General features: G+C 38.5%; 1 protein-coding gene across 3 annotated transcripts in view; it reads right to left on the reverse strand.

Moving 5' to 3' along the window:
• The window catches only part of UBN2 (ubinuclein 2), an 81,839-nt gene extending 61,919 nt beyond the window's left edge, over nucleotides 1–19,920 (reverse strand). For all 3 annotated transcript variants that reach the window (XM_033098592.1, XM_033098589.1, XM_033098591.1), the window contains exons 1-3: nucleotides 19,222–19,920; nucleotides 14,372–14,470; nucleotides 3,312–3,413 (exon numbers count right to left, since the gene is read on the reverse strand). In XM_033098592.1, the coding sequence (XP_032954483.1) occupies nucleotides 3,312–3,413; nucleotides 14,372–14,470; nucleotides 19,222–19,701 (681 nt within the window). In that variant the 5' untranslated portion in view covers nucleotides 19,702–19,920. The remainder of the gene's footprint in view (nucleotides 1–3,311; nucleotides 3,414–14,371; nucleotides 14,471–19,221) is intronic.
• Between the last annotated feature and the right edge of the window lie 4,345 nt (nucleotides 19,921–24,265).

Genomic DNA, 24,265 nt, shown 5'->3' on the forward strand with positions numbered 1-24,265 from the left:
GTGTGTAATTGTGATAACATAAATACACCTATACCTTTTGTATACTGCTTTATAATTTTCTGTGCTTTATAACAGAAATTATTTGTTGGTCTTCCTGATACCCTTGTGAGGTAAGGAAGGAAAATATTTTCCCATTTTATAAGTGAAGTACAGATTCAGAGAGGTCAAGAACTTTGCCAGAGTAATTTTATTAGTTTACAGCAGTCACTGGCTGACTCCCCACCCATCCACTCCACCAAGCAGCTTCTCACGTGGGAAACACCCCGTCACCAGGTTACCAGGCAGTGTGGACGTTCTCAATATCTGCCTTCTTCAGCGTTCTGCTGAGCTTTCCCTACCAGAATGCTATTCAGTACAACAAACTCTTTATGCATATTTAATTTATCCTTTTAAGTAGAATGTGTTAGGAGGCAATGAGCACTGAACTTGAGAATCAGAAGGCCTGGATTTAGGTCCTTTGCCAATGACTAGCGATTGTGATGCAGAACGAATCACTTAATATTGTGAAGCTGTAAAACAGTAAAATTATTATTTCACAAAGTCGTAGTGAAATTTTAAAATACAACCTAAATAAAAGTGTTATTCATGCCTGGTATTATTATTTATTAATAATAAAAAAACATTTTCCTTCAGTCTTTTTAAATCTCGGCAGTATTTAAGTGTAAGCCTATGACTAATCTTCAAAAGCATTTATTTTCAGTTATTTATAGCAGTTAGTACATGATTCTGAAAATTAATTGTAACCAGATTATTGCCACTATCAAATAACATATGAACAGTAAGAGCCCACTGGCAATGTAATCAATGAAAGAACAGAGAATCATTTGGTTGAATCATAATTGTTTTATGTCTGAATTGTCTCCTAAAAAGAACCAAATAATCTGTTAAGGACGACAATGCAAGATTATTTTGCAAGTCAATAAACCTGAATTTTAGTTCAATTTCTTCTTGTAAAACAGTGACATACCTTGTCCTATAAATATCAGCAACTAATTGTGTAACTTTTATACAACTTATACCTACAGAATTCATCCATATTCGATAAAGCTGTGGCTTTCAAATTTTCTTCACAACCCAAGCAGAAAACACATTACACATCAAAATCCAGTGTATATATACACACCCATAACAAAAATCACATAATCTACCAGTGATTTACTATGACAGTTGTTATTCTATTCTATTTCATTTTCTTTAAAAATGCTGTCCACACTCTCTAAGTTGATATATAATCCAATTATGGTTTGCAAAAGTCAGTTTGAAAAATCTTTATTCTGAATGCTACAAAAGAAGATATTTAAAATGCTATTTATGAAAGGCTACATATTGTACGATTCCAACTATATGACATTCTGGAAAAGGCAAAACTATGTTGATGGTAAAAGGATTGGTCGTTGCCAAAGGATAGGGAGAGATGAACAGGCAGAACAGAGTTTTTCAGGGCAGTAAAACTATTATGTATGGTATAATAATCGTGGATACACGCCATCATATATTTGTCAAAACCCACAGAATGTACAACACCAAGAGTGAGCCCTAAAGTAAACTATGGACTTTGGGGAACGCTGATAATGGGAGAAGCTGTGCATATGTGGGGACAGAGAGTAGATAGCATATCCCTGTACCTTCTGCTCAATTTTGCTGTGAACCTAAAACTGCTCTAAAAAAATTAAGTTTATTAATGAAAAAAAATGCTATTTATGTAAGCCTCAGTACATGCAATGCCCATTTATATATATGGCTAAGTTCTTTCTTGGGTTATTTAGAATTCAAAATCTAATTTACATACAAGTTAACAGTAATACTAATGATTTCCATATTCTTTATGCTTTTCAGCATGTCATTATCTTATTCAGTCTCAGAGTAATTCTGCTGGGCAAGCCAAACAGCAGAAAAAAGTGGGTGCTGTTAAAAAAGACTTGATCCTGGTCCATGGCTTATTAGAAACTTTGACCGAGTCAGATCTAGAATCGAGGATTTTTGACTTCAGTTCCAAATCAAGTTCAAGACTCTTCAAAATATCCCATGCCCTAACCTACTGATTGACAACCTTTTCAGTAACAGGAAGACCTCTCTACTCAAAAGGTCATTGTCAGTATTTTACGTCTGACAGGACCAGGCTGCCTGGGATGGTAAAATAGTTTATGTCAGGCTATCAAAACATCTCAGAAGTATGATAGGGTATCCAGTAGGCCTCATGCTGGAAGTTACTTCCTGTCACTCTCCTACCACCATATGCTTGTCATCCCCTATAAAACCAAACACTACAGTAAAAGGAAAAAGACTAACCTGACTATCAGCTCTAATGAGTCTTTTGGAGCAAAAATTAATATAAGACCTGGTCTTATTTTACTATAAGTAAAATATAATATTAAAATATTATAATGTAATATTATAAGACCGGGTTTTATTTTACTATAAGACCGGGTATAATATAATATAATATAATATAATATAATATAATATAATATAGTATTGTATAAGACCCGGTCTTATATTAATTTTTGCTCCAAAAGACGTATTAGAGCTGATTATCCGGCTAGGTCTTATTTTCGGGGAAATGCGGTAGTCACCTTCGTGTCACTTTCTGTATATCCTACATAATCACCGCATGATAAGGAGACTATTATAATCCTAGCATTTAGAATAGTACACTGAGAAGGATGTAAGAACATGTATGTGTACCTTACCTACCCCAAAACACAACATGTCCTCCTTCATTTGCTAGGTGATCAATGGACTGCCATAGTCCTTAAAGGCTCTCTTAAATTCCCCTTCCTCTAGTAAGAGAAAGAGGAGGATTCCAGGGGAAAACTGTAGGACTCGGTCAAGACACACTGTGAAAATGCTGGCATTTAATCACCACCATTGTAGTGAGTCTTGGCAGCAATAAGGAAATGTAAGCACATTTTAAAGATGTCTGCCAAATTAATTTCAACCCATTAGTTCCGATCTTTAGAATCAAATGATTCTTATCTGGAAGTCATTTCAAAACACATCTGGCCCCAGTTTGGGAGTATCAACAAAAATTCAAGATGTAAATACCCTTTGATCAAAAATTTCCACTGCTGGAAATTTATCCTACACATGTATTTACACTCTATGATTAATATTTACTCAAGTACACAAAGATAAATGTACACAGATGCTCAATTATTTGTAAGTGCATAAAACTGGAAACAATTTAGATGTACATCAATAGGGGATTAGTTTGTAAAAACATTCACTGAACTATTTTATTTACTTTACCCTTGACTTGAACTATCCCAAACAAACAAGAATTACTGCTATATTAAAGATACATTACTCACAGCCTCTGAGTTATCAATAAATGGATCTGTCTCATCATAGCCAAAGCCTATATCAATTAAATCTTGTAGCCGATCCTTCCGGTGTTTACGGGGTTTCCCACCCTGCAAAGAACAGATATGTTAGACTGATTCAGTATTCATGCTATTTCCATAAAGTTAAAAAATACATACTGGCAGAATCCCAAATACTTTCTGTACATAATCCCCTCTCCAGGAGGTTGAATCTAAGTTCCCCCAAAACCCTGAATGTAAGTTGTGCTTAAGAACTTGTTCCCAAAGAGCAGAGATTGAAGAGGAGCCCAAGTAACCTTACAGTGAAAAACCTGGCCAACCTTACCTCAGCCAGTGATCAAGGTTAATTAACATCAACAGTCATAGTCATTTTGATAGAATGTATCCTTGATATCAAGTGATAAAAATGGCACTTTACCTTTGTGGTCTTCCTCTTAAAAGCCTATTACCCCAGTTATAGATTAACAATAAGAAAAAAAATCATGACCAATTAAACCATGAGAAAAACATTTAACTGAGGGACAGTCTATAAATAACTGACCAGTATTCCTCAAAGCTGTCAAAATGATCAAAAAGAAAATCTGAAAAACTGTCCCAGTCTTGATGAGCCTAAGAAGCCATAATGACTAAATGTGATGTGGTATCCTGGGTGGGCTCCAGGAATTAAAACAGAACATTGGGGGGAACTAGTCAATTCTGAAGATAGTGTGGAGTTTAATTAATAGTAATGTACCAATGTTGGTTTGTTAGACGTAAAAAACGCACTACAGAAACGTACGATGTTCTAGGGGACAGTGGGTGAGGACTATATAGGAACTCTGCATTATCTCTGCAAATTTCTGAAAATCCAAACTATTTTTATTTTTTAAAATGTCACAGAACTATATACATAGACACACAAGAAAATGAAACATGAGTACATGCAAAAACTGATGAAATCTGAATAAGGTCTGCAGTCTAGTTATTAATTGTATTGTGTGAAGTATACATAACTATATTTATGTAAAAGATACTACCCCTGGGAGAAATTGGGTGGTTGGTACTAAGGACCTCTTTAAAATATATTTGCAGCTTCTTGTGAGTCTATACTTCTTTTTAAAGTTTTTAAAAAAAACAAAACAAAACAAAAACAACAAGAACCAGTTCCTGTAGATTCCACTTTTCATGTCACCTTTTTAAACTCTGGCTAAATACAATGTAAAGAACTCATTCTATCTCAGGTATAAAACGTTACATGCATTCTGAAGGTTATACACTATAAGCTTGTTATAAGTAGTTTAAGTGAGCAGGAAGCTAAAATTATTGTGACAATACTAAAACAAGTATTTGGGCCAGCCCAGTGGCTCAGGCGGTTAGAGCTCCTAACTCCGAAGCTGCCGGTTCGATTCCCACATGGGCCAGTGGGCTCTCAACCACAAGGCTGCCGGTTCAACAACTTGAGTCCCGCAAGGGATGGTGGGCTCTGCCCCCTGCAACTAAGATTGAACACGGCACCTTGAGCTGAGCTGCCACTGAGCTCCCTGATGTCTCAGTTGGTTGGAGCGTGCCTTCTCAACCATAAGGTTGCCGGTTCAACTCCCGCAAGGGATGGTGGGCAGCGCCCCCTGCAACTAAGATTGAACATGGCACCTTGAGCTGAGCTGTCGCTGACCTCCCGGATGTCTCAGTTGGTTGGAGCGCGAACTCTCAACCACAAGGTTGCCAGTTCGACTCCCGCAAGGGAACTAGAAAATGGCAACTGGACCTGGAGCTGAGCTGCGCCCTCCACAACTAAGATGGAAAGGACAACAACTTGACTTGGAAAAAAGGCCTAGAAGTACACACTGTTCCCCAATAAAATACTTAAAAACAAAAAAACCCCCACAAGTATTTAGTTCAGTCTCCAACACTTATTTTAGATATCCACATTTACTTACTCAAATTTAACTATACTTTCTAAGCATCTTTCTAATAAATACTTTGCCAACCCGATTTGTAATATGGCCCTTATATGAAAGCAAATTTCTGCATCTTATTTTCATGCAAAGAAATAGTGATTTTCCCCAGTGTTTGATGGAAAAAATGGTTATGCTGGACTTACTGAGAGGTGTCTCCAATGTGATGCCATCACTTTCTATGTAATTTGCAAAGGTAATTCTGACTAAATGCCACGTTTTTATTAGATGTTTAAAATCTAACCCCCACAAGTTATGACTCCACTGTATGCTTTTCAGTGGACAAAACAACACTATTACTATCCCATCACAACCAAGAGAGTCATTATGGTGTAAGATAAAGTGGTGGTTCCCCTATTTTTAGATTTTACAAGTTAGATAAATTTCAAAAACAATTCTGGAAACCAACATGGGGAGGCAACCATTTCATTTTGCTAAATAAGGTCACTAAGGGCATAATCTCAGAACGAGGACAATTCTCAAGAACTACTAGTTGGCAACCTTAACCACACATGCAGACACATGTGTGGTATATACACATAGACACACACATATACACACAACATACATGCATGCTTAAATGCAACACATATATTTTTCCATTTGCCAGGTCTGCAAACTGTTACCTTTACACTAGATTATAGAATTACAGTGAGAATCAGAAGTCAAAGGAAGGAAAGAGGTATTGCTAGGATAGGAGGTATTCTCTTGAGAAAGTCACACACAGGCAGTTACGTACATGAGGGACTGTTTCGCCCTCAAAAAAGAGAGAGAGCTCTCAGAAGAATACAAAAACCAATGAAGAGGACTAGCCCTGTCACATATTAAATATATTTAAAGTTATAGCAGTTAAATAGATATGGCAGGAATATAAGAATAAACAGACAGCAATGTTCAGAAACCGAGCCCTGTATATAAGATTTAACGAGAAAAAGGCAGCATTACAACTCAATGGAGTACAATTAATAAATCAAATCAATGGAATTAAAGTAAGATACCAATTTCATCTATCAAATTATAAACCTTAAAATTCTGATAAGGTGGAGAAGAAACAGGACTGCTCAAACACTGCTAATGAGAGTGTACCAATAAAACTCTTCCGGCAAGCAATCGGAAAACATCTGCCAAGAAATTTGCCATTCCCTTATATTTTCTTTGTTTGCCTCTTCCATGTTTCCCAAACTTTCTATGAAGTATTAATGTCATAACGGAAATACCCTGAAATAATTTTTAAAACTCTTCATCGTATTTGACCTAATACTACTAAGTTACATAGGTTATTTTGAACACCTGCTTAGATTCAACAGTATCTGCTAAGAACTTATGCTATAGAAAGCAATGTATTAAATGTCAGAAAGGACTAAAATTTAATGAAAAGTCCTGTCTTCAAAGAAACTAAAACAAGATAATGTACTCACCTGAGCAGCTACCAAGGGCAGCTTTCATGGATTTTATAGTATTATGGAGGGCAAAAGATTAAACAAATAATTACAATAGTGTCAAACGGCATAAAGAAAAATGTAGTGTACTGAGACTTTTTTAACAGAGGACCTTATCAAGGCTTTCCTGAGATATTTATGCCCAGAGAAGGATGAGTGGAGGTTATCACTTGCAAAGGCCAATAAAAGGATAAAAATAAGGAAGTAACCTGACAAGATCGGCGCTTAACAAAATTACTCTGGCTATTGTGGGAAATGAACACAGTTGGGGAGGTGATCAGTTAGGAAGGAAAAAATGCAGAGATTTATAAGAAAGTCACCAATTATGGGAACGGGACTGCAAAATTATATTTACGTACCAATCGTGATGACAATACCTACCATTCACAGAGTGCTAACTGTGCATGAGCACTTATGCTAAGTACAACCATCTATTATTTCATTGTTTGACAAATGGAGAAAAACTAAAGCTTGGAAAGGACAAATAACTTGTCTAGGCTCACACAGAAAGGAACAGCTAATCTTCAAATGCATGACTGTCTGACTCCAAACTGTCATCCCATCAAAATTTCTGTAAAAGAAGCTGCAGCACCTCTGGGGTCATACTTAAACTCAATACCAAAACTGAAACACGTGGCCCCACGTGTCTCCAAATTAACTTCTCCCACTTGACATTCCCATTTGATTCATTCTATTTTTCTGCCTTAAAACTTCACTATTCACTAACATTTAAAAAGCTGATGATACCAAGTGTTAACGAGAACGGGGAGCAATTGAAACTCTTCTACATGGCTGGTGCAAAACGACAGTCACTTTGGAAAACAGTTTGGCAGTTTCTTATAAAGTTAAACGTACACTTACCATATGATCTAACAATCCCACTCTTACTATTCACTCAAGAGAAATGAAAATGTATGAGTATGTTCACACCAAGACTTGTATTCTGATATTCAGAGCAGCTTTATTCATTCATAGCAGCCAAAAATTGCAAACAACCCAATCAATGCCCATTGTCTGGTGAGTGAATAAATTGTGGTACATCCATACAATGGATTACTACAAAGCAACAAAAAGGAAGGAACCACTGATACATGAACACATGGATGAATCTCAGAAGCATTAGCTAAAGAAGCCAGACACAAAAGACTGTAAGATTCCATTCATAGGACATGCTAGAAAAGGCAAAAAAAACAACAATCCCCCCAACCTATAGTGACAGGAAGTAGGTCAGAGGCTGCCAGGGGTCAGTGCTGGAGGGAGAGGCTTATCTGTAGAGAAATCAAAGGGAACTTTCTGGGTGATTACACTGTTCTGTGTCATGGTTGTGGAACTTTCTGGTGTGATGACATTGTTCTGTATCATGACTGTGGCAGTAGATACAGGACTGCGTTCATTTGCCAAAACTCATCAAGTTGCACACTTAAATGAATGAACTGTATTTATTTTACTTCTATTTCAACAATACTGATTTTTTAAAACGGCTCATGATTATTCCCACGCCCACTCCCTCCCCCTCCCCCACAAGTCTTGTGCGTAGGTTTATTCCCGTCTCCAGCTGCCTTCCCCTTCCACCTGCTCTAATGCTGCCCACCGGTTTCCATTTGAATGGAGCGAATGCTAACGAGGCTCCTCCCTCGCGGCTACCCTTCGTCTATCCTGTATAGTATCGTCCAATAAGTATCTCCAAATACCATCCATATCACCCCCGCTCAAAATGCTTCAGAAGCATCCTACCTATTATGAGCTAAATCCAAGTCTCTTCCTATGGTATGAATAACATGTTTTCTACATGTTAACCCAAATTCCCTTTCCAACTTTTTTCTTAAAATTTCCCAACTTGAATACTTTGACCCATTCAATCTATCTATCTACACTCCCCAAACACATTGCTATTTGTCCTCATGCTTTCCCCTTATTTGGAATAATCTCTTACTCTTCTCTGAATTCTCCCATCTTCATAGCTCAGCCCAAGTTTTAAACTCTTTCTCCTCGATGCTTCCTACTTAAAATCACGATGATATTTTCTGCTCTAACTTATTTTTCGGTCTAGGCACAACTAGCTGCCTATTAAGATTTACTTAGGGAAAACTGAAACCAAACCAAATAGGTTCTGTTGTAATGGGCACACTCAGACATATGCAGAAGGACAAATAACACGTATAATTAGAGAGATTTAGGAACATTTAAGTCTAGTCAAGGTGATCAGTAGTTACCACAGGAAACAATAGCTGTTGTTAATCGTTCTGAGTCCATAATCTAATATATGCAGTAAATGGTTAAATAAATAAATGTGAATCGTATCACCAATAGTAAACAAAATGGTTAAAGCTTTACTACATTATAATTGTATTACTCTGACCAAAATGCCTCTCAAAAAAGGATCTTACAAGTTTAAGATCTTTACCAAACACTGTATCAATTATAGCATCATAACAATGTTGCATGTTAACAGCCATTTTAAAACAATGTGGTCAAAGAATAATTAATAATATAGAAGGCAACAAAAGCAGTTTGCCAAATGTTACATATAGTTCAGGCTATTCACAGAAAAGGGAGCTGTTAATATTCACTAAGCAGGCGAAAGTGTTCAACCTGCTAATCCTGGTGACAACATTAAAATAACAAGACACTGCTGTTTCAGCTATCATACAAACAGTGGGATCTCACTTATGAAAAACACAACACAGCAATGTATGTCAACAGATATATATAAAATGCTCAAAGAACCCCCGCAAGCAGACAACCATGGTTATTAACAATGGGAAAAGGATATAATTGGAGACAGTGGTGAAGGAAGACTGTGGCTCAATATGTATTATTTGAATTTGTTTTTAATAACAGAAATGTAAATTTCTTTAAGACAAGAGAGCATATACGTAAGCACGCATGCATTTTTAAAAGCCCTGAAAGAAAAATCATCAAACTATGAACAGTGGTTATGCCTGACAGTGGGCTTATAGAGGATTAGGTGATTTTTACTTTCTTCTCTCTGTTTGTCTGTATTTATACCTCCTTTTACAGGGAACAAAATCTTTGAAATATGGAAATGCTTACATACACATAGATCTCTGGGACAAGAAACAGTGATTACCTGTGAGGAGAAAACTAGTTGGCTGGGAGTCAGGGGTAGGAAGATTTAGTTTTCATCATACGTATTACCTTTAGTATCTTTTGAATTTTTGTTAAGTACACATATGACCCACTCAAAAAACTTTTATTTTCTTGGGTCTGGTCCACCAAACGTTCAACAGAATTCCGTTATTGACACAGTCCCACAGTGGGGACAGAGCTTTGGATAACCTGTATGTGACACATCCATGCCTGAGTGTCACACAGCAGGGTTACATTACACAGTCTTTGCTCTACCCTTTAACAGCTTTCTGCTAAAGCATTTATTGTCAGGCCTTCACCGCAGAGGCCTCCGAGTACAGTTTTCTTGCCTCAGTTTCCTTTTCCTCGCTTTCTGGCCTTACTGGAAAAACTTCTCCCCTGCCCTGCCTCCTGCCTTACACCCTTCTCGCCTGTCTTACGCCCCTCCACTTCTATTCCCTAACCTCCAGTTCTCTAGTTCCCCAGTTAGGCTAAAAGTCAGTGACATGCAAATGGCATAAATTGAAACCAAACTTTTGACAATTGCCAAAAAGGCACAAACCAATTAATTCACAAATAGTAAAATTTCACCACAGGAGCTAAGGACAGATAGATAGATAGATAGGCTTATTTTGAGCTGCTCTCTTTCAGCATCCTTAGCAAGCATACTCCCTGCAGCACAGTCTTACTTGATACATTTTCTCGACCTTTGCAGTTACTGATGTTACCAGTTTACACAATAAATACATCTTATAAAAATACAAACTATATTTTCCAAATTTAAACAAAAGCCTTGAATTCTGCTACACCTAAAATGAAGAAACCCCTTTAGATAATTCCCAGGGTATTACTTCACTATGACTCAGAAGAAAATTAGTGAGTCATTAGTACCTGTTTAACTTGATAATCAGTGTTTCACGCCAGTGCAGTCTGATTACACTGTAACACTAAGCTGGAAAACATACAAACAAACAAGATGTTCCTACTACAGGACCCCCTATTGCCTCCAGGAAGTAAGAAACCTAATTAATAACCAACATCCATTGATCACCTATGGAAGATAGAGCAAGCATGACACTAATTGCTACGACTCCAGTCTTATAATTGAGAAGAAAATATCCCCTGGTTGTAAAGCTGCCCTATTTGTCCTAGCCCCGTCACAACCTAATCTCTCTCCATCCCCCTCTGCTGATTTTCTTAACCTAGAAAAGGGTAGAGAGTTAAGCCAGTAGAAAGACAGCCAAGAGCTGACTTCACAGCACAGAAATAATATACCCAGATTTTTATAATCACCACTTATGGATAGAGGGTCTTCCTCCCAAATACCCTAAAACTGCTGATTCTCAATTGTTCCTGAGGGGTTTAAAGAAGTTAAAGAGAATATTCAGCGCAAAGAGGCCAAGGAATTAAAAGGGCATGTCATGGCAAGTGATTACAATTGGTAACTGCAGTTAGAAACTATTGAGTTGAGACGTCTCTTGACCTTTTCATGATCCCCCTTCAGTTTGCTTTAAAATGTTATTATTTTATGTTTTTACTGTATATGTAATGTCATACTATTGTTGGTCTATAGAACCTAAGTACACTGTTATTTGTGCTTTGTAAGTAGAATTTATTTGGTGGTGGTGGTAACAAGTTTGTCCACATTGCTTGACCCGAAGCCCCACCAAGTTGATCCTTAGGGACCAGACCCAACATAAGGCCAAAACCAACAAGAAAACCAGCCAAGGAAGATCCCAAAAAAGTGCTAACCCCTCATCAAGTGTGAATGGTCAACTAATAAGATGAGTAACTAACAGAATTCTTAAAACTCCCACAAAGAGTGCATAAACGCTTTCTAACATGCACTTGTATCAGTCCCATATTTAAACAATCCGTAATTATATTAAGTATAAAAATACATATCCTTTTCGCTCAATTAAGTAGTAGTTTCTGTGAAGAAGTCTGTCTTTGGAAATTACACAGTTATTCTAAGATATTGCCATTCTTTAAAACCTGCCTGGACAAAATCAATTTTAAAAGCCACACCAAAAGAAAATCAACACATTTTATGAATGTACTTTTTGAATTAAAACAATTTTAATTCCATTTGATCAACTGTTTTATTTAGAAGATTACTCAGAATTACTTTAACAACATCAAATCTATCTACCTTTATCCTTCCAAAATAAATACAAAGCCATTATGCTCTGAGAGTCCAAAACCACATAGAATTAAGCACCAAACATGGTATTCAAAGTCTACATGGTATAGTAGGTAGGTTTTAAGTCATAATGTGATTTCATAAATGCTAATAAATGCCTGACAGAATACATGTCTACCTATTCAGATTCAGTCAGATTCAAATAGTCTTAACTGAGCCCCTGCTAGGCACCAGGTATTGTGCTAAGCACTTTTAGTTAGATTATTGAATTCATATCCAATTCTAGGATAGCGTGATCTTTCAAGGTGGCTGGGGTGACAGGGTGAGAAAAATCAAAACAGAACACTAAAAGAAATCTTACAACCATCACAGGCTATCCTATGCCCTGGAAGGCTTAGAGAACAAATCTATACCCATCAAACCAAACCTCATTCCCTGTTCTAGTTTATGGCCTCAGAAAAAGCATACACAATCTAGGAACCACCTAAAAACGGTGTTGGAAATGAGGCTATTTAGCCTAAATATCTGGAGCCTTATAACTGTGAATGAGGAAAGGAATGAGGGACTTTATTTAAACTTCATCTTGCTTCCTTCCTACAGTAACCAAGACGAATCTGGAGCCTATAGAGTGGTAGAGATGTCAAAACTTGGACTCAGCTATTTACTAACTTTTATGTGCAACAACCAATTTAGTATACATTAGGTCATAATGTTCCCCCCCACCCAAAAAAAACACAACATTTAGCAATTGATGGTGAATATGTAGTCACATTACCTAAAGAGTAACACAAGAGGAAATAAGACATAGGCAATAAAAACAGGACAGAATAGGGGAAAACAACACAAACCATTCCATAGAAGGTGCTCCTTTTACAGTGTTACACTCCCTGTAATTCTGTCATCACTGCTCTTCAACTACCAGAGCTGTCTCCATGCTTCCACCCCGAGTAGCTGCTACAGGAGAAGGCTCACTTCCTGTGCTCCATGACCATCCTCCTCTTCTCTGCAAGCGGTAGCTTGCTCCACTCCGAGCAATTCCCCTCCAGCACAAGCAACAGCTACGCATATGCAAGACCATAAAAAGCCCTTACACTTACTTGTCCCTCGGGCCTTCCACCAACCACAGAATTCACCACTAACATCACTCATAGATCCAGCCACATCTCAATGCACCTTATCTTTGCCCAAATCTGGAAACCCCCAACTGAATTGAACTTGCTCAGATCTCTGAAATGTCCTACAAACACATTCTCCTGCACAGTGGAAGTGGCATATCCTCCCACGCGTACCACCAACCACTCTGCTCACGGCCGAGAAAGGGCAAAATGTAAAAGGAGACGGACTGAGGAGGTAAATATACTAGGAGATGAACAGTGAAGCCAGTACACCGAGGCCTCAAGTGAGAGCTTGAGAACTGAATTTGGCCCACCGATGTATTTGGTTCGGCCCACTAGGTGTTCTAATTAGCAACGAGTATTTAAATGAAAAAGATATTAGAGGAACTTAAGCCCAAGTTCCTGCAGAGCAAAGGGCTGGAACTGGCCCCTTTAGATATGGCACGTGCTGTCCCGTTTGGGACAGTTGCCCACATGTATTATCCATCTGGTCTGCTTCACTGATTGAGCAGCAAAAATCTTGGGACTTCTGAATCTGCTACTCCTGAACCATAGGACAGTAAACTATCGGTCAACAAAGATTTTTGTTCATTGTTTACGAGTGATCTTTTGTGAGAGCCTAGCACCGGACCAGGTATCTTCTCCCAGGTCACTTTTGGCCTGATGATCTTCTTAAAAGGTTGCAAATAATTTGTTGTGGACGACCACAACAGTTAAGAAGAATCAGTAAAAAGTGACCAAAGGACCAAAGGTAAAGACCATTTGGAATAGAATGCCTGAACTAGACGATCGAAATCAGTGGGGTAGTCAATTAACAGGTTAAAATCCCATAGATGTTTATGTTAAAAAGAAGTTACGACATGTACAGAGTAAGACACAGCTCTCCGCAAGAGTGATATGTTAAGTGACTAAACAGCTTTTTACATTTACATAGCACTTTCAATATGTCAAACACTAACAATAAATTTTTTCATCTGATGTTGATAAAACCCTTGTGCTATAAAAGTTGGCTAGGCAGATCGTATTTTCCTGTCACAGGTACCAAAGCATAAAAAAGCCAATAGCCTTCACTAAGTCACCCTAGTTAACAGGGCAAAGATGGAATCAAAATCCAGTTGTGTTAACTCATAAATCCTTTGCTCCTTCCACAACAACATACTGCCACTACTGCCTCTCATCCACTGCTATCCTTCAAAGGGTAGAAAAGCTATTCCAGGTATTACAGAGAAATGTGGTTCCACAGGAGATTGGAAGTATCCATTCAATCACAGAAAGAAAATAGGCCAACAGGATAAAGTTACCTACATGAACACTTTATTATACTCACATATTTCATTTCAAACTTCTTAGCCAACATTTCCACTTCGTGCCTCTCTTGACGCTCATCATTGAATGGGTCTTCTGTGGGAACGGGCTTCTTCTGATTCTAAGTGAATGGGGAAAGAAATAGAAGTATTAGTATTACTTCATCCAGAGTTGAAGGTATCCTTAAATTTAATGCGAGTCAATTTTTCCAAATGTTAACAAATAAGTTAGAAGCACTAAAATGAGAAAGAAATGTTGGTTTGTACTAAAAAAAAAAAAGATTTACCATTTCAATGGATTCTTACACATTCTACAGTTCAAACTGCGTCCACCTGTAAAATGATCGCATGGTCACCCCATCCAAAATAAGGCCAAAAAACCCCAAGAAAATTAGGTAAAAATAAAAATCCCACTTATAGCTCGAGTTTGAGTTCTTCCTAAAAAGATTACCTGCTTCGGTCAGGAAACACTCCTAAAGGGATCTCTAGGTTATTTATTTAGAGTCAGCATTTCATCGTCTGCCCTGAGTTATCACTAGACTATCTGTAGCTGCTATAGCTTCCGGCTGAGGCCCAGCACCAAGCTCCACATTACCTACATCCTGTCAATGGAGATCCATTCCGGGAATACGTTCTACTTTCAAATAAAGCTAGAGAAGTGACATTGCTGCACATAGATTACATTACATGGTTTACTTCTAGCAGGGGAGAGGGCGAGTTTCTTATAATACTTGTGTTAAAAATGTACACACGTGCACACACACACAGCTAGGATTCTATGTTTAGCATCTATTTACCAATACAAACAAAAAGATAAATCACATCCTTTACTCAAGTTTACTATTTTAGCAGACACATTTCATATATATGGGTTTTCAATATACAAAAAAGCCAAAACAAAACGATACAAGACAACTGACTAGAAAGTTAATTTTTTTTTTTTTAAAAAAGGGAAGGCTAGATGTTTTTACTGAAGTAGCATCTTCAAATAATTAAAAATGAAAGTATATTACAGCTGAAATACTGGATACAGATTTGGTTGACTCTGAAGGGCAAGAAAAAAAAAATTCAGGAGAGACAAAGATTTGCACACTTTGGAATTGGGACACTTCACCCTGGATACAAAAGCTGAGATGTGATCCATCTAAAAAATATGACAGAAAAATATGGACAGAAGGAATACAAAACAATTCATCTTATCTAGGGCACTAGCATAAAGGAATACTCCTTAAAGACTAAAGAAAATAATTTTAGAATCAATTTTAAAAGTTACTGTAACAGGTAATAAATGTACAGAATCCTTTATGCTAACAGGAGTTAACCAATGGAAAATATAAACATGACGTAAAAGGAAATAAACTAGCAGGAACAGCCAGATAATGAAATAAGAAACACTAGGCATGTTCAGAATGTGGCCTTAATGTGAGATTAAAGTTAAGGACAGTGAGTAACCACCTTGCCTTGCCGTTGTCAACTGCGCCTGCACGTCACTTTGAGGTCCAATTAGTAGGTCTTACTTATACGTGCAAATATAAACACATGGAGATACATTTTTAAATAAGAATCACCTTATGTGTCATTTTAAAATATTTTATGTAGACTTTACATAGCAATCAAAAGTAAATCTCTTCTTTACTTGATAATCTCTAAAAATAAATTTACGAAAACTGACTCACTTTTCTTTCATTGTAAAGAAATAACCCCGTACCCACCATCAAGGCTCTACGTAAGCTGTATGCTTTTCAGGTGAAAAAAGGATCTGAAAAGTATTATAAGTATCAAATTTACCAATTGCCACCAAGCAAAATTGACACAGTAATTGTTTTTTGAAGATAACTCATTAACACCATTTTCAGGAGCTCTTTCCCATACATAGTATCCAAAATAGGTCATGTGACAAGCAATGGAATAACACAGAATTCTGTAACAGTATGATAACATTAACACTATTATCATCTATTTTTCCTTTCATAGTAAATGTTCAATTAATCATGTTCACAAATGTATGTTCTGTTTAACTGATTTTCTGGTTTACTAAGAGTTAAAAAAAAAAGAATTGCTTGTGTATGAATTACTGCCGAAATGTATTTCTAAGCGGTACTATTTCCCTTTAGCCAGAAAAGCTGAACAAATTAATTTTTCAGGCTAGAGATGATTTTAGGTGTCTCAGTAATCATTCCGAATCACCTCAATCAGGGCTCAATACTCTACAGATCTAACACAGGTTAAAGGTTTAGTTAACCTGTGTCCTGACAACCTGGAAGGAGATTTTGAATTTCATATTTTGCCAACATATGCTTGTTTAAATGTGCTTTTTCTCATTAACAAAGATTATAGAAAAAATTCTGATTGCATTCAGTTAATCAGGGTTTTACTATTCATTTTGTATTTACAAAGGACAATGATTTAAATGCATCTCAATATAGATGGTGTTCACATGTAACAGATTTTTTTATACATACACCTATTAAGAATCTGAAACTAAAATCTTATTCAGTGATAGATGGCTATTTCAAATTTTTAGGACGTTTTTCTCTTAATTTCACAAGATCTCTTTTCCTCCCCTTTCTACTCTTACTCTGCTATATGGTGTGCTGTTCAATTATAATAACTCAAAATTAAAGCTATTTTGAAAACATGGTAACATCCCTAAAAATATTTGGACTCCTCCCGAGGGGGAAAAGAAACAAATTTGGGAATCGCCTCTTTCCAGACCAATTCTAATGGCCGCATTTTGCTTTTTGATGGTCTCTTTTCCTGGATTTCCTTTTCTGGATCTACGACAACTCTATTTAGAAAGGTGTTTTCTATACTTACGTAATGAATACGTTCATTGGGGGTAATCATAGGAAAATCTGGCAAATCTTTATTGCAAAGATGCATTATATAAAAAATGGATTTGTTTTGTGGAATATGTCCATTGATATATGGCTAAATATACAATGAGAAAATTGAACTAATAAACTCCTAAATTGGTAGTTAAACTGAAAAATTAAATGGAATTATTCATCTTTCCCCTATTACATGAAACTAGTAGTTCTGATGTTATCAAGTTAACAAGGTGTCAAAATTAACGTTTTTATAATTAAAAGATACATATCTATTGTTAATTTATCAATGTATGACTATTACAGCATAAAGAGAGTCATAACAGAGGTCTCTGTATTTCTACTATGACTTTAATTTTAGCTCATTTTGGCAGATTCCTGTAAATTTAAGCTATATGAGTTAACTACAAGAATTTTTGTTTTACTAAGAATTGGTGATGATATGCATATAAGTATTAATAAAATCACATGCAACCACTCTGTTAGCCTCCTCATTTGCAAAGTGGGGATAATGGTCCTTACCTCACGGAGCTCAAATGCACTAAACTCGATAAACCATACACCATACTCACAGCTGTGTCTAGCATATTCTAAGAACTCAGTAAATGTTAGCTATTGTTATGTATTTTTATCCAAATAGATGCTTTTCACCTGCAATTTATGAACTAGATTAGGGAGTAAAACTGCAAACCTACTTAGATTAGAAAATCAAATACAATTTATTTTAAAAATGCTCCAATCCAGCATTTTCAAAATTCTTTGGGGGATAAAAAAATGACATCACATTTATAAATAATAGGGGCACTAAAGTGCAAAATGTTACGTAGAAAAGACCAAAATGATCTCTACCCTTAATTCATTTTGGTTGAAATCACTTAGTAATGATTTGCCACACAACAGTATTTGTAAATTAATGATTAAAAAATTATCTGAAATAAAATAAACAAAATCTAGTGACAATAATATATTTTTAAACTAGGAGTCATTCATTTCAACTATAAAGATATTCAAGAATAAAAATAAAACAAACAACTTCTGGAGTCCGTTAGACCTGTACTAAAGCAAAACCTAATAAAGAGCATAATCTCTAAACAATGGATGAAATTGTTCTCTTATTACTGTTACTCTATCGTTTTCCTTTTTAGTTTACTTCTGAAGATCACCAACCCACCAAACCTTTCTATTTCCATTGTTCACCAGTTCCATCAAAGGCATACCTATATCTTTTCAATAAAGTTTTTAAAAATTCAAAGCTGAGATTTTTTCCATCATTCTCTAAACATTACAATGGCCAAGTGCAACAACCTCCAACTCGCACCTATAAACTAATTATATGCACTCAAATAAGAATAGGACAGTAGGCGCCAAATGAAATAGGCGAGTCACGTTCCCTGTCAATTACAATCTGAACAAATTCCGGAGAAAACAAAGCTAAAAAGGTTCACCAGCATCAAGAGAGAAAAATAAGTAACCAGATAACTAACACTTCACCTTCATTCCTCAAGTAGAATTCTTAGTCTGAAAATGTTTAGCTTACTCTTAAATCCCCTTCAATTAAGAATACTCCACTCTCACAAGCGCATCTCAACAGCCACAACGCCCAGCATGACAAATAGTGATGAAGATGAGGATATTGGAGGGGGTTACACAGTTTCCCCGCTTCAGAGTGGGGGGCGTGTCCCCCAAGGTTTTCTCTTCCTCTCCACGGGAAAGGACAGCTGTGGAGTTCCACACGGAAAACCCAACCACGCAACTTGCAGGGCCCCCTGATTTTGTGTGGGGGGCAGAAAGGAGGAAAACCTGCTCGCGGCAGCGACTGGAACGAGTGCACAAGCGGGGGAGAGGTCGGTGGAGCCGGGTGGGAGCTTTGGCCAACCCTGGGGAGCAGAGGAAAGCAGCACCAACCACCCGTCCCCCTGCTCAACCCCTGCCCCTCCAGGGCGACCAGAGCTCAGGGTAGGCGTCAGATGGTGCAAACCACTGAGGGAGGCGGACGGCTCCTGAGACTCCCGGGGTCTGGGGGATGAGAGAGGAACCTTCTGTACCCGTTGTTCTCCGCACAGCAGCAGCTCCGGGTAACTGAACTCCACGCAGCTCTCGTCCGTGGGATCCTTGAGCACCAGCTCCAGGCGCACCGTCTCCCTCGGCGGCTTCTGCGGCGGCTCGACCCGGGGAGCAGACTCCCGCGGCGGAGGCGGCTGCAAGTGCAGCTGCGGGAGCGGCGGCGGCGGTGGCGGCGGCGGCTCCGGCCGCGGAGGCTCGCGCTGTAGCGACATGGGCGGTTCGGCGCGGCTGACCTCGCGCTGGGGGAGCGGCTTCTCGCGCGGCGGGGGCTGCGCGTCCGACCGGGGGGCAGCCTCCCGCGGGGCCGGCTGCTCCGACCGGGCCGGATCACGGTGCGGCTGCGGCTCCAGCCGGGGAGGCTCGCGAGGGTACTCGGGCTCGCGTTCAGCCCCCGGGTACTCGGCCTCGCGCCGCCTCACCGGTGACAGGCTAATAAACGCTACTCTGCGCGGCTCCGCCATCCCCACTGTTCTGGCCCTCTGCCCTCGCTCGAGCCGGCGCTCGGTTCTACGCCGAGTTGTTTGCCTGCCCGCCCTTCCTTTTGCTCTCCTTCGCTTTTCTGCCCTCCACCACCCTCAGCCGTCTCCGCCGACGCCACCGTGAGTGCGGACCGTGCCCCCTTCCCCGCCACTATGTTCTGATGGGTTCCACCGCCATCGCCAGGGTCGCCGCAGCCGCCATGTTGGATCCCCCACATAAATAGAAGCTAGCCGCTGAGCGGGCGCATGCGCAGACAGGAGACGCTCGCGTCCACCGTCGTGGCTGTGGCTCAGTTTTCCTCTTTTCCTCCCAACAGTCTGGGAGGCCAGACAGGTCAGCGGAAGTGACATCATGGCAGGGCCGGTTTCCTTGGAAACGAAGACGCCGTCTGCACCCTTCCTAAAAGGGAGGGGTTTGGGGGTTCCCGAGAAGCTTCCTCTTCGCACCCGGAACCCGGAGGCGCGCTTGGGGCTTGCCAAGGGCGAGTGTCGGGATGTGCCTGGGGCCGACCTAGTCATGGCGCCGGGTGCGGGAGCTCCCGGCACATACCTCCCGCTCTCGGCACTGGAGAGTTGGAGTTGTCAGCCGGCTATTCAGGGCGGATTCGGAGAAAGGGTAGGGGGACGCGGGGACAAGCCGATGTACCTGCCCGCCCAGCCTCCCCTCAGCCCTAAATATCGAGGAAAGAAAGGAAATGGCTAACTCCAGCCGGACTCGCCCTGCGGCTTCCTTCCGCAGAGCGCAACACTGACTCCCACAGGCGTCCCTTTCCTAGACCGGTTTCCTAGACCGACGCCTGTTTTTCTCGCCTTCCTGCGGTGGGGATTGTGTGAGCACCTTCGTAAAAAGCTCAATAACGTTTTGCGGTTGGGAAATCGGACAAGCAAGTGAGCAGTTCTGAGCTCGTTTTCAAAGCCTAAGCTGTTGAAATGAAAACTTCTCGAGGGTTTGGTATTTTAGGGTACGTACTCTCTGAAGAAGTTGAATGCTACATGACCCATTTCGGGGTGGGGGAGAAACCTGGATTGGGCACGCCTTGTAGGCACACCGTGATTAAACTAATTGGAATTCATATAAAATGGATGACATTTACTGTCCATTTCAGTCCACTCAGTAGAAAGCTTTGAAAGCACACTCTCCACATCCCGAAGCAATCCTGTTAATTCCATGGACCGGCTTACAATTCTACCACCTATTGACGACTCTTTGAATCAGTGTGACGTCATGGACATTCTGAGTAGATTCAGTTTTTTGCTCTCCTATTACTTTTCCTATTTGTATGAACATGGTGATGGAATCGATGGTTCCAGAGGTCGCTCCCAGTTTTAAAATGCTACCATTTTCCCTTTCCACTCTTGTTTTACCTCCAGTATCCTCTTCCCATTGCTCCTCTTGATTCTGTATTAAGGTCTCATTTCTGGATTGTCTTAGCACTTTAATCACCTTCTGTCTTCAGTCTCTTTTCCTGCCAATCTTGCAATGGGGCTATATTAATGTTTCTAAAACACTGCTTTACTTTTATATCATTCTCCATTCTAGCTGCAACTTAACCTGCAAAGTCAATTCTATATTTAACTCATATTCAGTATTCTCCACGATGCAGCTCAGATAGCAAACTGGTAGTCCGTGGGCCACATGGTTCTGCAGGTGTGTTAACTCATCCAATTTTATCTTCTAACTTCTAACGCATTGACTGTTTTTCCAACTTTGTGAACCACAACCCACAGTAAAGAAATAGATTTTAAACTGTAATCCAGTGTACACACATATGTATGTACACACACATCTGAAATACAAGTTACACAATACTTTATTGTGTAGAATACAGTAAGAACAACAAAGGTAATATAAACATTTTATAAAACAATATGGAAATAAATATAAACAGGATCAAATATATGGTGATGGAAGGAGAACTGACTCTGGGTGGTGAACACACAATGTGATACATAGATGATGTAATACAGAATTGTACACCTGAAACCTATGTAACTTTGCTAACAGTTGTCACCCCAATAAACTTCAATTAATAAAAAAATATAAACAGGGCCGGCCTGGTGGCTCAGGTGGTTGGAGCTCCGTGCTCCTAACTCCGAAGGCTGCCAGTCGATTCCCACATGGGCCAGTGGGCTCTCAACCACAAGGTTGCCAGTTCAATTCCTGGAGTCCCGCAAGGGATGGTGGGCTCTGCAACTAGCAACGGGCCACTGGACCTGGAGCTGAGCTGCACCCTCCACAACTAAGACTGAAAGGACAACAACTTGAAGTAGAATGGCACCCTCCACAACTAAGATTGAAAGGACAACAACTTGACTTGGAAAAAGTCCTGGAAGTACACACTGTTCCCCAATAAAGTCCTGTTCCTCTTCCCCAATAAAATCTTTAAATATATATATATTATATATGTATATATATATATATATATATATACATATATATATATATATTTAAACAGTACTGAAGCAAATTAGCAAAAATTTTATATAATGCCTTACCTGTTTATAAATTTATTCCAGTCCAGCATTCGAGAGGACAATGCTACATGCACATTTGGTCAACGATTGAGCCTGATCTTATCCTTTATTTTTAAATAGGCCAAAATTGAAAATCCTAATTCACATACATAGGCAGTTGTGAGTAGTAGTAACGTGACTCTACTTTCTCTTAGCAGTAAGTTCTTTCATTTTAATGCAACATGATGATAAATTTCATGTCTGGCAATTGATTTTCTGTGTAAATGAAGTACTCAGTTGCAAGAATTTATTCTCTTCATAGAACAAGTGTAATTCAATTATTTAAGGTTTTGAAACCAAATGAACCTTATATACAGTGTTTTGTTTTTATTTAATGTTTCAAATTGTCTTGTTTTTATTGGTTTCTAAATATTTTTATTTATACTGTGTTTCTTGATATTTGTTGTTCTATCCCTTGCAATTCCAGTATAAATTGTATAGTTTAATTTTTATTGACCTAAATGCTATTTTCTAGTTCTGAATATAATTTTCTTCACACAGACAGTAACTCCTCTATAAAACTTTCTTGCTGCACATATCACATAAAAGTGTTATGCAACTTGCAATATTAGTACTTTCATCAAGTTAGACTGTGACTGCATAATCATTGATTCTTCAAAATATTCTGTGGTAATAGAGTTGATATTGTGTTATTGCCAAGAGTTATAGTTTTTAATTTATCAACTGCTTTGTCACCAAAAAAAATGCACCATATTCATAAATACTGGATGAAAAAGACTGTCGGCACTTAGTATGATCCATTCCTCTTCTGCTACATTGATAGGAACTGAATTCAGTGATTGTCTTCTTTCATTAAGATTTGCAGAACAACTGAGAAATTGTACCAATAACTTTATGCCTTGTCCCTTAAGAACATATTTGAGGGGCTTATTGACAAGTTGACGATGGTGTATTTTCCTTTTAATTTTAATTAAATTTTAATTTTCCTTTTAATGTCCTTTTAATTTTGGAGGTATTCAACTTTCACTTACAGGAAATGCACTATCTTTTTCTTTTCAGAATAAGATGTAAAGTCAGGATTTTCTGATTAGACTGAACATTTTTCTCAATATTTTCACTATAATTGCAAATCTAGCAGCTACATTTGAACATGCTTCTGTATTTTTCACTTTATTTCTTTTTATTCTGATACTAAGGCAACTTCTCTGAGGGCAATTTACACTAGTTTGATTAGTGTATTTTAATACACACACACACACACACACACACACACACACACACACACACACACACACCATACCTGATGAAATCCGTTCCCAAAAACATATTTAATGTTCTTCATTGGGACTCAATTGAAAATTCTGTGTTTTCTATCAGCAAATATAATTCTCCTGTATCTCATTTCATAAATCACAGGTAGTGGTGATAATATAAAATTAGGCTGTATGATGTTATCTGTCCAGCAAATTAACCCAGGAATTCCAATGAGATACCAGTGCATGTATCACCTGTTGCTCCCCGACTCTAGCCCTGGAAGAATTTGTGTGCTTCACTCTGACAATGAATTCATTTTTTTTAACACTACTCGTGACTCTCAAAATTGATTTCACAATCTTCTAACTGGTTGCAGTCAACAATTTGAAATGGACAGCCACCTTACTAGTTGGAGACTGAATAGGTGGGAAAAATTAATTTGGTAGCTAGGGACTTTCTAGGGGTAGAGCATGTCTACCTATGCATTTCTGTACAAATTTGGAAAACCACTTTTGTTGTGTGGTGAAGGCCTTTGAGGACGCAGGAAAGAGGTTGAAGTCAATGCCTGTTCAATACAAAGTCTTTAAAAGACTATATCTTTCAGATATTAGATTATCTAAGATACTAGTGTTAACTAACTGTAGAACTATAGGATCAGGCACTCTTTTTTTATAATACATAAAACACCATGTGAAATCAAGGTACTCCTACCTTTTTCATGAATAATTACTATCTAAAACATCTTCAGCACACAATTTTGATAATTTTGTTTATATATACCTAAAAAATCTCTGGATGTATATTCACAAAACTGAAA

The sequence above is a fragment of the Rhinolophus ferrumequinum genome, chromosome 26 (genome assembly GCF_004115265.2).
Source record: "Rhinolophus ferrumequinum isolate MPI-CBG mRhiFer1 chromosome 26, mRhiFer1_v1.p, whole genome shotgun sequence".
In the NCBI taxonomy this organism is placed as follows: Eukaryota; Metazoa; Chordata; class Mammalia; order Chiroptera; family Rhinolophidae; genus Rhinolophus; species Rhinolophus ferrumequinum.